This window comes from Salmo trutta, chromosome 32 (genome assembly GCF_901001165.1).
Source record: "Salmo trutta chromosome 32, fSalTru1.1, whole genome shotgun sequence".
In the NCBI taxonomy this organism is placed as follows: Eukaryota; Metazoa; Chordata; class Actinopteri; order Salmoniformes; family Salmonidae; genus Salmo; species Salmo trutta.
Window position 1 is genome coordinate 21,928,008 of NC_042988.1, and position 13,940 is coordinate 21,941,947.

Here is a 13,940-nt window from a genome sequence, read left to right on the forward strand (position 1 = left end):
GAGAAAGATGAGGGTTGAGGTTGTTTTTATTCTTTTCACACATCTCACAGTGATGGTAGCCATGAGCTAACCATTAGCCTTATACTTCTGGACATCAGCTTGACCTTGGTGAGTGTGAAGCTAATGGAATCAAGACAAAATATGTTTCTTGTAGCCTTCTCAAAGTTGCAATTTTCTAATTTAGCATTGTAAGGTCATATTTTAGACAGTTATTGAAGCAGGGTAGAGTCCGTGTGTACTGGGTGCGTCATTGAGTGTTTGTGGGACAGCTGTAACACGTGGAGGTCCAGTGGGAACCCTGTATGTCAGGCTACTTGGGTCCACACACCTCTGTATAAAGATCCTGTCAGAGACACTGACCCATTCTATCTGACAGGTTTCCAACCCGTCCATAGCCTCAGCCTGGCTCACTGTCTTCCTGAAGCCTCCTCCATAGGTGGACTTTCACACACAAGCCATGTCCACGGAGAGAGACAGTGTTATTTATTCATCTCTGGTGGTTTTATATCCCTGTTTATTTTGGAAGTGTTCAGTTTACGCTTGCCTGATAGTGACCTCGGGGCCTGCAGGGCCGGTGATGCATCCACAGTTGATGCAGAGGAGATCTGACATTGATGAGTCTATGGCTGTTCGTCACACAGGGGGATGGCAAGGCTGCTGCTACCACAAGATAAGCTCTCCTTTATACCCAATAAAGCCTCTGTCTCTGTGTGTCTCTCCTACTCTCACTGAGGGGAAAATAATGAATGAGCCCAGGCCTAACATCCCTTCAAGTCATTTATGTATTTTGTGTTTGTACAGCAGAATTGCTTTTTGGGGGGGGGATCAAAACAAGTTGTTCGATGCAGTTCTAGGAATGTATTCTTCTGAAGACTGCAGGAGTTGGGGCTCACACACATCGCACCGAATGTGGATCTAGCGTTCGTCTGCAGATCGTTCAGCACGCTGTGTTTTCGGGACCACCCGCTCTAGACGTCGGACTGCCTACATTTTTCATGCGATTCTATTTGTAATAACGTCTTCAACATATCTCAATCATTGTCATATCTAAATGATACAAACCTAAAAAATAACTTATATTGCCATTTCTAACTATGTAAACATTGCCTATATAAAGTCATAAATAAAAACATTGCAGCCTGCAGGTAGAAATATCCAGATAAAAAAAAAAATAAAATCACATTGGCTACACATGGCCTGTCTGCAACAAACTTTAAACATGGTATCAACTATTAACTTGGGTCTGGCCCAAAGCTTGCGCTAGTGAACTTGCCACATTGTATATAATATTCTGGGCCCTCAGTTCCCTGCGCCAGCTCGGTACAGACACAGCTGTAGGTTAAGAAGCAGTGCTTGACTTGGGCTGGAGCTCACTGGAGCTGAGAGCTGTTTCTCTTATAGGATATTAGCTCAAAATTATTGTGGAGCTCCTACACCTAAATATAAACCGTACCAACTAAGATGAGTACCGGAACCTAAGTCCAGCACTGATAAGAAGCCTGTTTTATGACTTTTCCACTGGATCAGGGCATGACATTTTTCCTTTTCACGCCGAGTGGTTATCGAAAGGGAGAGAGCTGGAAAGATTTTTCAAATGCATTGAGGAACTATTGTAATTATCAATGGATGTAAAAACAGACTTTGTTTGCTTGCTGTTTGAGGTGAAGAAAAAAACATCACTTTGAGAAGCTCCACAGGTCATTCATTAGTAGTGGTGTGGTTAAGCCAATCAGAAATATTATCAGATCCCCAAATGGGCATATTTATATGCCTACCTTTGTGCGCAGGCCAGGTAGCCTATAAGCCTACTTCTATGCGTGCGCATCCTTACTCACCATTGACAGGAGCGCCCCCAACAAAATACAATGACTAAATTGACAGAACTCGTAAATGGAATTAAACAAACCAAGAGAAGCATAGGTTGTACACTCTGCAAACAATGTGTCCACTTCGACAATGACAACAGGAAGACTGGAATAATATTGAATGCATTAAATTAAAGGACCGTAACCAAAGTAACAAACATTGTAGATTTAAAAATTATAGGAATTTACCTTAAATGTACTACTGGTGATATACAGTGCATTCAGAAACTATTCAGACCCCTTCCCTTTTTCCACATTTTGTTACGTTACAGCCTTATTCTGTGGTAAATTAAATTGATTGGACATGATTTGGAAAGGCACACACCTGTCTATACAAGGTCCCACAGTTGACAGTGCATGGCAAAGCAAAAACTAAGCTATGAGGTTGAAGGAATTAGCTGTAGAGCTCCGAGACAGGATTGTGTCGGCACAGATCTGGGGAAGGGTACCAAAACATTTCTGCAATATTGAAGGTCCCCAAGAGCACAGTGGCCTCCATCATTCGGAGGTGCTCTTGAGAAATAAATAAATACATTTATTTATTTATTTATTTATTTGTTTGTTTGTTACTTCTCTACTAAAGCAATCTCGGTCGACCAACAGCTTAACGACCAAACAATCGACCAGTCGACTAATTGGGGTCGTTCCTAAAAAATAGGTGCGCACTCAGTTCGCAAATTAAGTTCAGAGGTGCTAAACACACTCGGCCAGCAAAAGCTGTTGACGTGTCTTTGCCCTTAGTTTCAGTTTTGAAGATCGTCTGTGTGCAGTTTTACGGTGACACCAATGGGAAGCGTGCTTCTGATTTGAAAACTTTAGGCCTATCTGAATCAAACTCTGTTGTAACTGAATATCTACAACATTAAAAAAAACGATTTTTGCTCGTCAAGAATGCAGGTTTGAACTGTCATTTTCTAATTAGAAGAAAAAATGATGTTCATGGTGTGAAAAAAATGTACTTGATACATTTTAATTCAAACATTCCCCCTCGCTGCAAATACTGAATGGTGTTTATGATATATGCCTCTTAACACTGAATTGAGCCCCCTTGGTCCATGCAGTAGAAACATCCCAATCCTCCTACACTGTGTTAGTACCCTACTACCCTTGTTGAATATGTGATCATGGATGAGCTTGAGACACTTTCGTGACAGTCTGTAGTGTTCCTCTGCACACAGATTATAATGGGAGAGACCTAATATTTGTATCTCTAAATCAGTTAATTCAATTTGTCTCAATAAATTGACTGAGGCAAATATAGCCTTCTTTCTTAATTGCTTTCATTTTTTTCATTAGAGCAAGGGCTGGGTGTTGGTTGTTTAGGAAATTCGGCAAGGCAATCTTTTCTATTTAAGCATCAATTTATTTGATCATTCATTTAGTTTTTTAATTATGGCTGCTTGATCGTAATGCATTTTGGTGATTAATGATGCCGGAGGTAGTCTCTCTTTCATCCTGACAGACGCAAAGCGCCAGAACTTTTGAGAGTACATGGTGCTGCTACCCCATAGGCCCTCCTCTTTCCTTCTCATATGTGTTGCCCCTCCTTTTAATCTCACTCTCTTCTGCTTTCTCCTCTCATTTCTGTCCTTGTTCCCCTTGCTCTCACCGTGTTCAATGAATCAATTGACTTGTTACCACCATCAGTTTGGGTTTATACATCCCTCATGGGCTTTTATGGCCAACTACATTTCAACTCAGTTTTTCACAATTCCTGACATTTAATCCCGGTAAACATTCCCCTGTTTTATGTCAGTTAGGATCACCACTTTATTTTAAGAATGTGAAATGTCACAATAATAGTAGAGTGATTTATTTCAGCTTTTATTTATTTCATCATATTCCCAGTGAGTCAGAAGTTTACATACACTCAATTAGTATTTGGTAGCATTGCCTTTAAATTGTTTAACTTGGATCAAACATTTCAGGTAGCCTCCCACAAGCTTCCCACAATAAGTTGGGAGAATTTTGGCCCATTCCTCCTGACAAAGGTGGTGTAACTGAGTCAGGTTTGTAGGCCTCCTTGCTCGCACATGCTTTTTCAGTTCTGCCCACAAATTTTCTATAGGACTGAGGTCGGGGCTTTGTGATGGCCACTCCAATACCTTGACTTTGTTGTCCTTAAGCCATTTTGCCACAACTTTGGAAGTATGCATGGGGTCATTGTCCATTTGGAAGACCCATTTGCAACCAAGCTTTAACTTCCTGACTGATGTCTTGAGATGTTGCTGCAATATATCCACCTAATTTTACTTCCTCATGATGCCATTTATTTTGTGAAGTGCACCAGTCCCTCCTGCAGCAAAGCACCCCCACAACATGATGCTGCCACTCCCGTGCTTCACGATTGGGATGGTGTTCTTGGGCTTGCAAGCCTCCCCGTTTCCTCCAAACATAACAATGGTCATTATGACCAAACAGTTCTATTTTTGTTTCATCAGACCAGGGGACATTTCTCCAGAAAGTACAATCTTTGTCCCCATGTGCAGTTGCAAACCGTAATCTGGTTTTATTATGGCGGTTTTGAAGCAGTGGCTTCTTCCTTGCTGAGCGGCCTTTCAAGTTATGTCGATTATAGGACTCGTTTTATTGGGGATATATATTCTGTTGTACCCGTTTCCTCCAGCATCTTCACAAGGTCTTTTGCTGTTGTTCTGGGATTGATTTGCACTTTTCGCACCAAAGTACGTTGATCTCTAGGAGACAGAACGCGTCTTCTTCCTGAGCAGTATGACGGCTGCGTGGTCCCATGGTGTTTATACTTGCATACTATTGTTTGTACAGATGAACGTAGTACCGTCAGGCGTTTGGAAATTACTCCCAAGGATGAACCAGGCTTGTGGATGTCTACAATTTTTTTTCTGAGGTCTTGGCAGATTTCTTTTGATTTTCCCATGATGTCAAGCAAAGAGGCACTGAGTTTGAAGGTAGGCCTGGAAATACATCCACAGGTACACCTCCAATTGACTCAAATGTCAATTAGCCGAATCAGAAAGTTCTAAAGCCATGACATAATTTTCTGGAATTTTCCAAGCTGTATAAAGGCACAGTCGATTTAGTGTATGTAAACTTCTGACCCACTGGAATTGTGATACAGTGAAATAATCTGTTTGTAAACAATTGTTGGAAAAATTACTTGTGTCATGCACAAAGTAGATGTCCTATTCGACTTGCCAAAACTATAGTTTGTTAACAAGAAATTTGTGGAGTGGTTGAAAAACGAGTTTTAATGACTCCAACCTAAGTGTATGTAAACTTCCGACTTCAACTGTATACAATGTATAGGCTACCCACCAAAACCCTCATTGTACCAGCCAAACCATTGTCCACTTTTGACCCATGTTTTGGGCCTGTTTTGTGCTCAGGCCCTGCCCATGTCTGGCTGTATCGAATTGGATACCAAAACAAAATGAGTTCTGTTATACTCACAGACATCATTCAAACAGTTTTAGAAACTTCAGAGTATTTTCTATCCAAATCTACTAATACTATGCATATCCTACCTTCTGAGTCTGAGTAGCAGGCAGTTTAATTTGGGCACGCCTTTCATCCGGACGTCAAAACACTGCCCCCTACCCTAGAGAAGTTAATGATGTTGTTGGAGTCGTGCCTGACCGTGCAGTCCTGAGTGAACAGGGAGCGCTGGAGGGGACTGAACACGCACCCCTGAGGGGGCCCCGTGTTGAGGATCAGTGTGGCGGATGTGTTGTTACATTTACATTTACATTTTAGTCATTTAGCAGACGCTCTTATCCAGAGCGACTTACAGTAGTGAATGCATACATTTAATTTCATACATTTTTTTTTTCTGTGCTGGCCCCCCGTGGGAATCGAACCCACAACCCTGGCATTGCAAACACCATGCTCTACCAACTGAGCTACAGGGAAGGCCTTGTTACCCACCTTTACCACCTGGGGGTGGCCCGTCAGGAAGTTCAGGATCCAGTTGCAGAGGGAGATGTTTAGTCCCAGGGTCCTTAGCTTAGTGATGAGCTTTGAGGGCACTAGGGTGTTGAACGCTGAGCTGTAGTCAATGAATAGCATTCTCACATAGGTGTTCCTTTTGTCCAGGTGGGAAAGGGCCGTGTGGAGTGCAATAGAGATTGCATCATCTGTGGATCTGTTGGTGCGGTATGCAAATTGGAGTGGGTCTAGGGTTTCTGGGATAATGGTGTTGATGTGAGCCATGACCAGCCTTTCAAAGCATTTCATGGCTACAGACGTGAGTTCTGTGGGTCGGTAGTCATTTAGGCATGTTACCTTAGTGTTCTTGAGCACAGGGACTATGGTGGTTTGCTTGAAACGTGTTGGTATTACAGACTCCGACAGGGAGAGGTTGAAAATGTCAGTGAAGAGACTTGCCAGTTGGTCAGCGCATGCTCGGAGTTGGGAATAACCCTATTTTTTTGTTCTCACATTCTCAATACATCCTATTGAGACTCATTATCAGTGTCACTTATGAGTATGAGGGAAAGGAACAGCCCAGTGATGGACAGCCTTGGCAGAGTCCACTTAGATCTCTGAGATCAGTGGGCCCGTGCTGTCAGTAGTGGGATCATAGTTTCTGTGTTCGCCACCATATCTTCACACTCCTCCTGTTGCTGTTTAACGTCCCTCCACTGAGTGCCAGTGGCCAGCTGGGAGAGACACTGTCGCTTCAGTGTTCATCACACATTGACCCAGTCTCCCAGCTCGCACCCATCAGTCACTGCAGGGCCGCAAACACAGACCTGCTCTCACTGGCCTCTGAATAATGGTTCCAGTCGTACAGTCACTCCGTACGGACAAACCCTTTCCCTCTCTGAATCACAGGAAACACCACCAGAATAAGCCTTTGTTTTAGAGTAGAGATAGTGATGGTTCTGAGAATGAAAGGCATCTGAATATTTAACAATAAATATGCATTGAGTAGGGTTGAATTTGGTTGAAGGCAAATCAATGGACCTGTCGTTTTTATTCAAATATGTGAATGTTTGGTTTGTAGCAGTCATCCATCTTGTTAGCTTATCCATTCGCTTGTGCACATGCTGATTTTTCCATGCGAGATGCCGATATCCTGTCAAGCAGTCTTCCATAAATTAGACACAACGAACACATTCTAAAAGATGGTACCTCGCTCCACTGTGCCTGTATCAATCAGTAGAACCGCATCCACCCAACTTCTCTTGTTTTCCCTTTTCTTTCGAAGGAAGTTGAAAGGAAACCGGTGACCTCAATTGAATTGTTATTAATGTATTTTATCGTTTGTCCTCATTAGTCAGAAATGAGCCAGAATGGAATCCTATCTCCCTCCCGCCCATCCATGTAGGTTTTTCCATGTGAAATCTGTCCGGAATGAAGATTAACATCTCAAATAAATGGCTGGGGATCTTGGGACTGTGGGGATTGGGAATAGTAATCCTTGTTCTGCTGTTTTGATGGTGGGTGGATTACAGTGTTCCAGGCTGCATGACCACATGGCATTCTCATGACCACGACCGTAGAGAATTCACCATGAGTGGTCTCTGGCTTCCGGGTTTTCATCCATTAACCCCCTCCGCCTCCTCCCAAACACCAGCAATAACACAATGGCCAGAACACTAAGCAATATAAAAGCAAGATTCCAAAAGGCTTTGTAGCAGTCAAGTGATGCAGTACTCTATGGTTTGAATCCAATCCCAGTAACCAACCTATCCTAGAGCACCAAGACAGCTGTGTGGTGGTAGTATCTGGCTGACCCCTCCAGAATGAGGTAACCAATATGGTGATTAATTATTCAAATGGGTGCATGGATCAGAGATGTGCTATGTGGGCCAACTGTAATGGCTGAAGTGCCCACGTGAAATACATATGCAGTGATTAACCAGACCAACGGATTGACTCAAAGATGACGCAAGCCAAAGCTAATCAAGGCTGTTGCATATACATGACTCCCTCACACACAAATCTTTAACATAAAATAGTGATTACTTGTTGACATTGATTGTCAGCCACTTTTTCCACCATGATCTTTGGAGAGATTATGGACACAGGCAGATTAAACAACCCAATGATTTGGGTTTTTAAGTTTTATCGATATCAATGAATTTGTAGTTCCCACAACACTACTAGTATATTTCATGATCACACACCATCTCCCTTTCTATAACCAAACTGAGAGGGTGCTAGGAACCATACTGTTGCACTTTCAACAAAAGCACCAAACCCAGAAAGCCTTCTTCTCCAGCACTTTGGTGACTCTAGTCCCATGGTGATTGAACTGACAGGTGGGTGAGTCATTCCCAGCACTCCAGTGAATGAGCTCACCTCCCCACCATGCACAGAGGTGGCCTGCTCGGCTGGGGAGCTCATTACTGTAGCCACATGGCCTGCTGGAGGTACCTACTGTGTGAAGAGGAAGAGAGAGAGATGGAGAATGTGAGAGAGGAGGCGGCAGGAGATCTCCAGGCCCTCTGGTCCTGACATTGGGACATGATGAGAAACGGATGGTGTCCTTTGAGCGTTCTCTTTTTCTGGGTCACCATCAATGTTCCATCATTTTTTTTCGGCACTGAGCAAATTTTAGGTCTGCTGAGCACAAACTTGAACCTTGTAGAAATTCTGTGCAACTTCCGGCGCTTTTACTGTGAACACTGGCTGTACCCGCTTCTTAAGTTTTAACAGTGGCCAAGTAGATTACTGTGGCTATTTGATCATAATGCAGGCCCTACAAGAGTGGCCTACCATCAAAAACAATAGAGAAATGCATCCCATAACATTTTAACATGGAAATAGCTATTGAAAGCTGTTCTATGATACAGCCTACAGTAGCAGCCAATGCGGTGTTCATTGTAAGCCTACATTCCATGAGACTTTTGAAAACATGCAGGACCTGACATTAACCTGTTTAGCCACTGGTCCTTCAGACAATGAGGTAACTGGAAATGTTGTATTGTGCTTAATGCAAGAAACCACTTTACAAAATAAAATGTATTATTATCCCCATACATTATTATAACGAATAATCATAAACTGTATGCTACCCTCACTATTGGCTTCTTAGCTTGTACAAGCCTGTCTTAAAATACAACACTGCCCCTTCAAGACATAAACAGCTCTTTACCTGACTCGCTTTTCAAAGATGGCCAGAAATGTACACGTTTGGGGCAAACAAACTAGTAAAGATGAGTGAAGTTCAACTTTGTGCGTCTCTGTGAAGGCTGGCAATTGTGGGCGGCAGTCCTGGGGAGCTGCGTGCAGGAACATTGGTCACAATCTAAATTAAGGGTCTGTGTATAGTGCCAGAATTGTGGTTGAAACACAATTTTACTGTGTGTTCACCTGGCAACAAACCGCATGTTGACTAATTATTATGGCAGAATCAGAACTACTACATGTTCTCCTGTCATTGTTATCAGATAGGATATTGTCCCTAGGGGTCTGTTTGCTTGTCTTTTCCTTCCAGAAGCGCTCTAATGGTCTGTGGAGAGACTGTGTACCCTTTCAGCCAGGGTAATAGAATAAATCAGTGTTTGTATCCGTCATCAGCCTGGTCACTTTTGCAGTTTTCATCTCTGACTTATTGTTTATTGCATTTCACTCAAGTGTGTGATTGTGGCAGGTTTGGTGTTGCTCACCGTTGTCTGATATTAAGGCAAGAAATGGCTGATGTTTAAGAATGTCATTGTCGTCAAAAATGAAACGCTCCTAGTCATGATTGAGGGTATCACTCTGCCGGAACAAAATCATCAGCACACCGCGAAGAGAGGGAAGGAACATGGTTTTCTCCATGACAGGGTTTGTTGTCACTATAGATAATTTTATTGCATAAGTTTGAAACGTAAGCACTCTGGGTCAGGAAAGAACATGCATAGACAAAAATCAATTTCAGTGCAGCGCGGGGAAGAGTGAGATTAAAAAATCAGTAGAGCATCTTGAATGTAGAATTAAATGCATCGAAACCAACTGCCAGTCAATCTTCCTAAGACATGGAACTCTACCTATATTGCCTTTGTTTTTCCCCTTTGCGTACTTGGCAGGGAGTGCTTTGCTTCCTGTGTCTCCTTGACAGTCCTAAATAAGTCCACCTGAGTGCTTGGCTGGCCCGTGGGCACTGACTCCGTCTACACCAAACCTTATTAATAGCAGAACCGCCTTTCAAATGAAAGATCACTGAACACAGATGGTGCTGAGGGCTAGGGATTTGAAAGGACATGTTTTCACTGTCATTGGTTCTGAGGATGATAATAGCTGGCCCAAAATGGACTTGAATTGAATCACAATCCCAACCGCTTTATTAGTGATGCTGTCCTCAAGTCTCAGTCAGAAGCCATGAATGAAATAGCCTTTGATTAATGAAGACTGATATTATCCACATGCCATGTTAATATATCCTGTCACAACAATTTTCAAAGGTGTGTGCGTGTGTAGGTACCAGCTACACCACCAACCATCACAAAATGGTGTTATGCTGGCAGTCGGTATACGTATCATCTGTCAATTTAAAGCCTGGTTTATTGACTCAGTGAAGTTCATTGTTGAGGACAGGAGAGGAGATTTGTGCGTTGACCTGCCAGTGCAGTCAGCTATGGCGACATGACTCACTGACCACATGCAGACTACCTCCAGATGCCCCTCTCCATTTCCTATACCTCTAAAAACGTCCGTCTATGGCTCTGAATTTGCAGCGTTTATTTGAATGAGCTTTCTTTTGGCCTTTTCACCTCCTTGTCCCTGTCTCTAGGCTCCTTTTCCGTCTTATAGTAAGATGGTGCAGAGTGTGTAGTTCTATGGAGAGTGACTAGGTAAGTGTCATCTCCTGCAGCAGTGCCTCTTTTTGCTCTGTCTGTTCCTTCGTCTCTCTCTCTGCACCCTCCCCCTGTGCCCTCCTGCTCCTAAGGCCCTGCCAACACTGGGTCTGAGTCACCCTACAGCACATGGCACCTGATGCCCTCTCCCCTCACCCACACTCTCTCTGTTCCTCTCCTCCCCATACTGTACACAAGCCATGCCTCTCTTGCCTCCAGCCCTGGCCCCTCTGCCAGCCTTCCCTTCCGGTCCTGGCCTTGGCATTGCTTGCCAGTGTGATGCCATCCCATTCCCCATCCCATTTGTCATTACCATCACAAAACCTTGTTGGCAAAATGGTTTCTTCCATCTCTGCTCTCTCTGTCAGAGATGAAAGGCTCTCTCCAACTTTCTGTAAGTCACTGCTGGCCGTCACCGACAAAGCCTAGATACAGTACAGAGCTGTTTTTGCTCTTCGTATTCTTTATCCATTTGAATGGTTTTGTGTTTTTGTGTTGCTTCCTCTGGCTGTTGTGCTGTGGTTAAGTGCAGTCCAGTGTCCTGAGGCCTTATTGTCTGGCTGTGGTGGTGGGAGGTTGTAATTGGTTAGAGGAGGGGTCTTGATTCATGTGTGGTGCTGACTGCACAAGAAGGGTGAAATTCATCAGCCACCCCACAAACACTATGCCTCCCCACTCTTATTAAAAATATGTATAATCAAGATCAGTTTTAAAATTATAACATTGTTTCTTTTCTCTTTCATGAGATAGACAGACGGTTGCATCATCTCCTGTTTTCTTACTTTTTTGTTTGCTTTAAAAACGTCTTTCTTTCATAGCAGACCCACTCAGCTCTCCCCCTTCAGCCACATGCGCACTATTGCCTTAACACCAGGCCAACACCAGAGTCTCATCCACAGAACTATCTTGTCTTCTGTAGAGACCATATGTTGCCTCCAGCTATGGCAGTGAAAAGGTCCCGTTCTAACACGCTCTTCACGTTCATGGAGAATCTCTGTTTATATGGGTATTCGTCCGGTCCAGTAGACTCTCTCTCTCTCTCCAATGTAAAGCCTTGAGGGCCCTTTTTATTTTATCTTTAATTAACTAGGCAAGTCAGTTAAGAACAAATTCTTATTTTCAATGACGGCCTAGGAACAGTGGGTAAACTGCCTTGTTCAGGGGCAGATTCGGCTCGGGGATTCGGTCTTGCCACCTTTCGGTACCAGTCCAACGCTCTAACCACTAGGCTCCCTGCTGCCCTGTTCTTGACAAGCACATATCCCCCACCTCTGAGATGGCATATACCATGTCTTCTCAGGCCAAGAGTGGTAGCAGTCCATCACTTGGTGGCAGATGAATGGGAGGTATCATCAGGCCTGTGATGGACTGTTGTCTGGCTGGAGGATGAAGTATGGCACGTTAGACTGTCTCATACCACAGGTCCAGAGACAGACCCAGACACCGCTGACCATTCAGCGCTGAAATATGTCTCACTGTCACTCAACCGTTAACAATTTAACCTTCTTTAGGACACTCCACACTTTCCATAATGCCTCCTCCATTACACATTAATGAGTATTGCAAATATATGTCCTTCGCTCCAAGATGTAGTACATTTTCGGGAATTCTGCACTGATTTGTAGCAGTCACCCATAGCTAGTATTAAGTACTATTCAGCACTTTCATCTCCTGACATGTGGGATTCACAATTGTCCTCCATAATTCTGGAAATAATAAGGTCTTAAATGTGTCTGGTCCCACCCTTCCCTGTCGTCTGGTCTCACTCTGTTGCGTCATTGGCATTAGCATTCAGCTAGCACTGTACCCTTCCCTGTCCCCAGTGGATGGCCTCCTTGTGCAGGTAGAGGCTGTCTACATTCTCTGTCATGTCTCACACTTATGTCACCAACACTGACCTCTGTGTCCTGCCCTCACAGCCCATGGGCCCACCCTGTAAATACAGCACAGAGGGAAGGGGAGAGCTGAGGGTGGAGTTAGGGAGGTTCATGGGAGGGGTCAGAGGTCCTGGAGATGGAGAGTGACTGGAGCAGATCAGTTTTCTGAGTGGGACATTTCTCCATCTGTATCTTTCTGTCTTTCTGTCCCCACTTTGGTCTCCTGATTGAGCTCTCACCCCCCAGGCCCTGTTAGAGATTATTGTGTCTGACTGTGTGAGTTCTACCCTGCAGGCTCCTCTTCAGATGACATGCCACTGAAGTGACTGGCCTTGAGATCACACGTCACTCAACCTCCGCTATCAGACATGGGATTGTCAGAGAGAATGGGATAGATGGGGAATAGAGAGAGGGGGCTGATGCCACTGATGATTGCAACTCTCGATAAGACCCATCTTTGATATGAGGCAATCGGTACTATGATGGCTTCAAAGAATTTCAACTTACATTTTTTATTTTGGGGTTTGGCATCTTAGTGTATATTGGGGTGGAAAGGGAATAAATGGCCTCATGTTCTCATGAGACAGAGTTGTATCTCTATTTTCATCTTGGAAAAATCCAATTGTACCATTTGTCATTTATTTCCCATGCTGTGGAAGTATAAACACAACCCAAACACACACTGGTTTGTGAATATGTTGTATAAAGTGATTTCCAATGTGTTTTAAGATGATCCCTCCCTCTCTACAGAGCATCTTCACTGTGATGTTGGGCCCTTTCGTCTTCTTCGATGCTCAGAAGACCAAATACCTCCAGATCCTCACCTCACTCATGCGCTGGATCGGTAAGACTAACCTATCTTACCTTAAGGTATACAAACACCATAGACTGATAAAGGTTGCTCTGGACAGACTCGAGGCACGCATCTTCAAATAATCACATTAAATGTGGATCTCAATTTATTTTCTAGGTAGAGCAATTCAAGCTGTGAAATTCCCTGGAACTTTATCGAAACGGTAAATCTGTCATGGGTATTTATTTAGGAAGCGCTTTAATGTGTATTATCTCTTCCAAGTTTGTCTGCATGATGGAGGGTGTGTCTTTCCTTCTATTAAATATCGCACTCCATTATCCCCGGTTCACGGTCTCACGCCTTCTTCCAGATTGCTCTTTGTCACTGTTGCAAATGTTTAGAAAAACAAACACTTTATTCCACCTGGCTGACGGTCTGAACCTTGGTGGGAGCAGTCCTCCTCTTCCTCTCCCTCTTTCATTCCTCTCCTTCCCCTTCTCCTCTCTGTGGCTCCTGTGCCTGGGTTCGTCGATCATACGGCAGTCCCGCTCCGTGTCCTGATTCCCATCTCCTCTCATCCCTCAGCCTGACAGGCCTGACAGCCCGTCCCAGGCCTGATTGGACCGTCACTCACAGGGCG

At 43.9% G+C, this 13,940-nt stretch overlaps 1 protein-coding gene across 1 annotated transcript in view; it reads left to right on the plus strand.

Moving 5' to 3' along the window:
- The window catches only part of LOC115171424 (transmembrane protein 104-like), a 76,982-nt gene that overhangs the window by 46,952 nt on the left and 16,090 nt on the right, over positions 1 to 13,940 (plus strand). Inside the window, exon 9 of the mRNA XM_029728225.1 lies at positions 13,258 to 13,351. Within this exon, the coding sequence (XP_029584085.1) occupies positions 13,258 to 13,351 (94 nt within the window). The remainder of the gene's footprint in view (positions 1 to 13,257; positions 13,352 to 13,940) is intronic.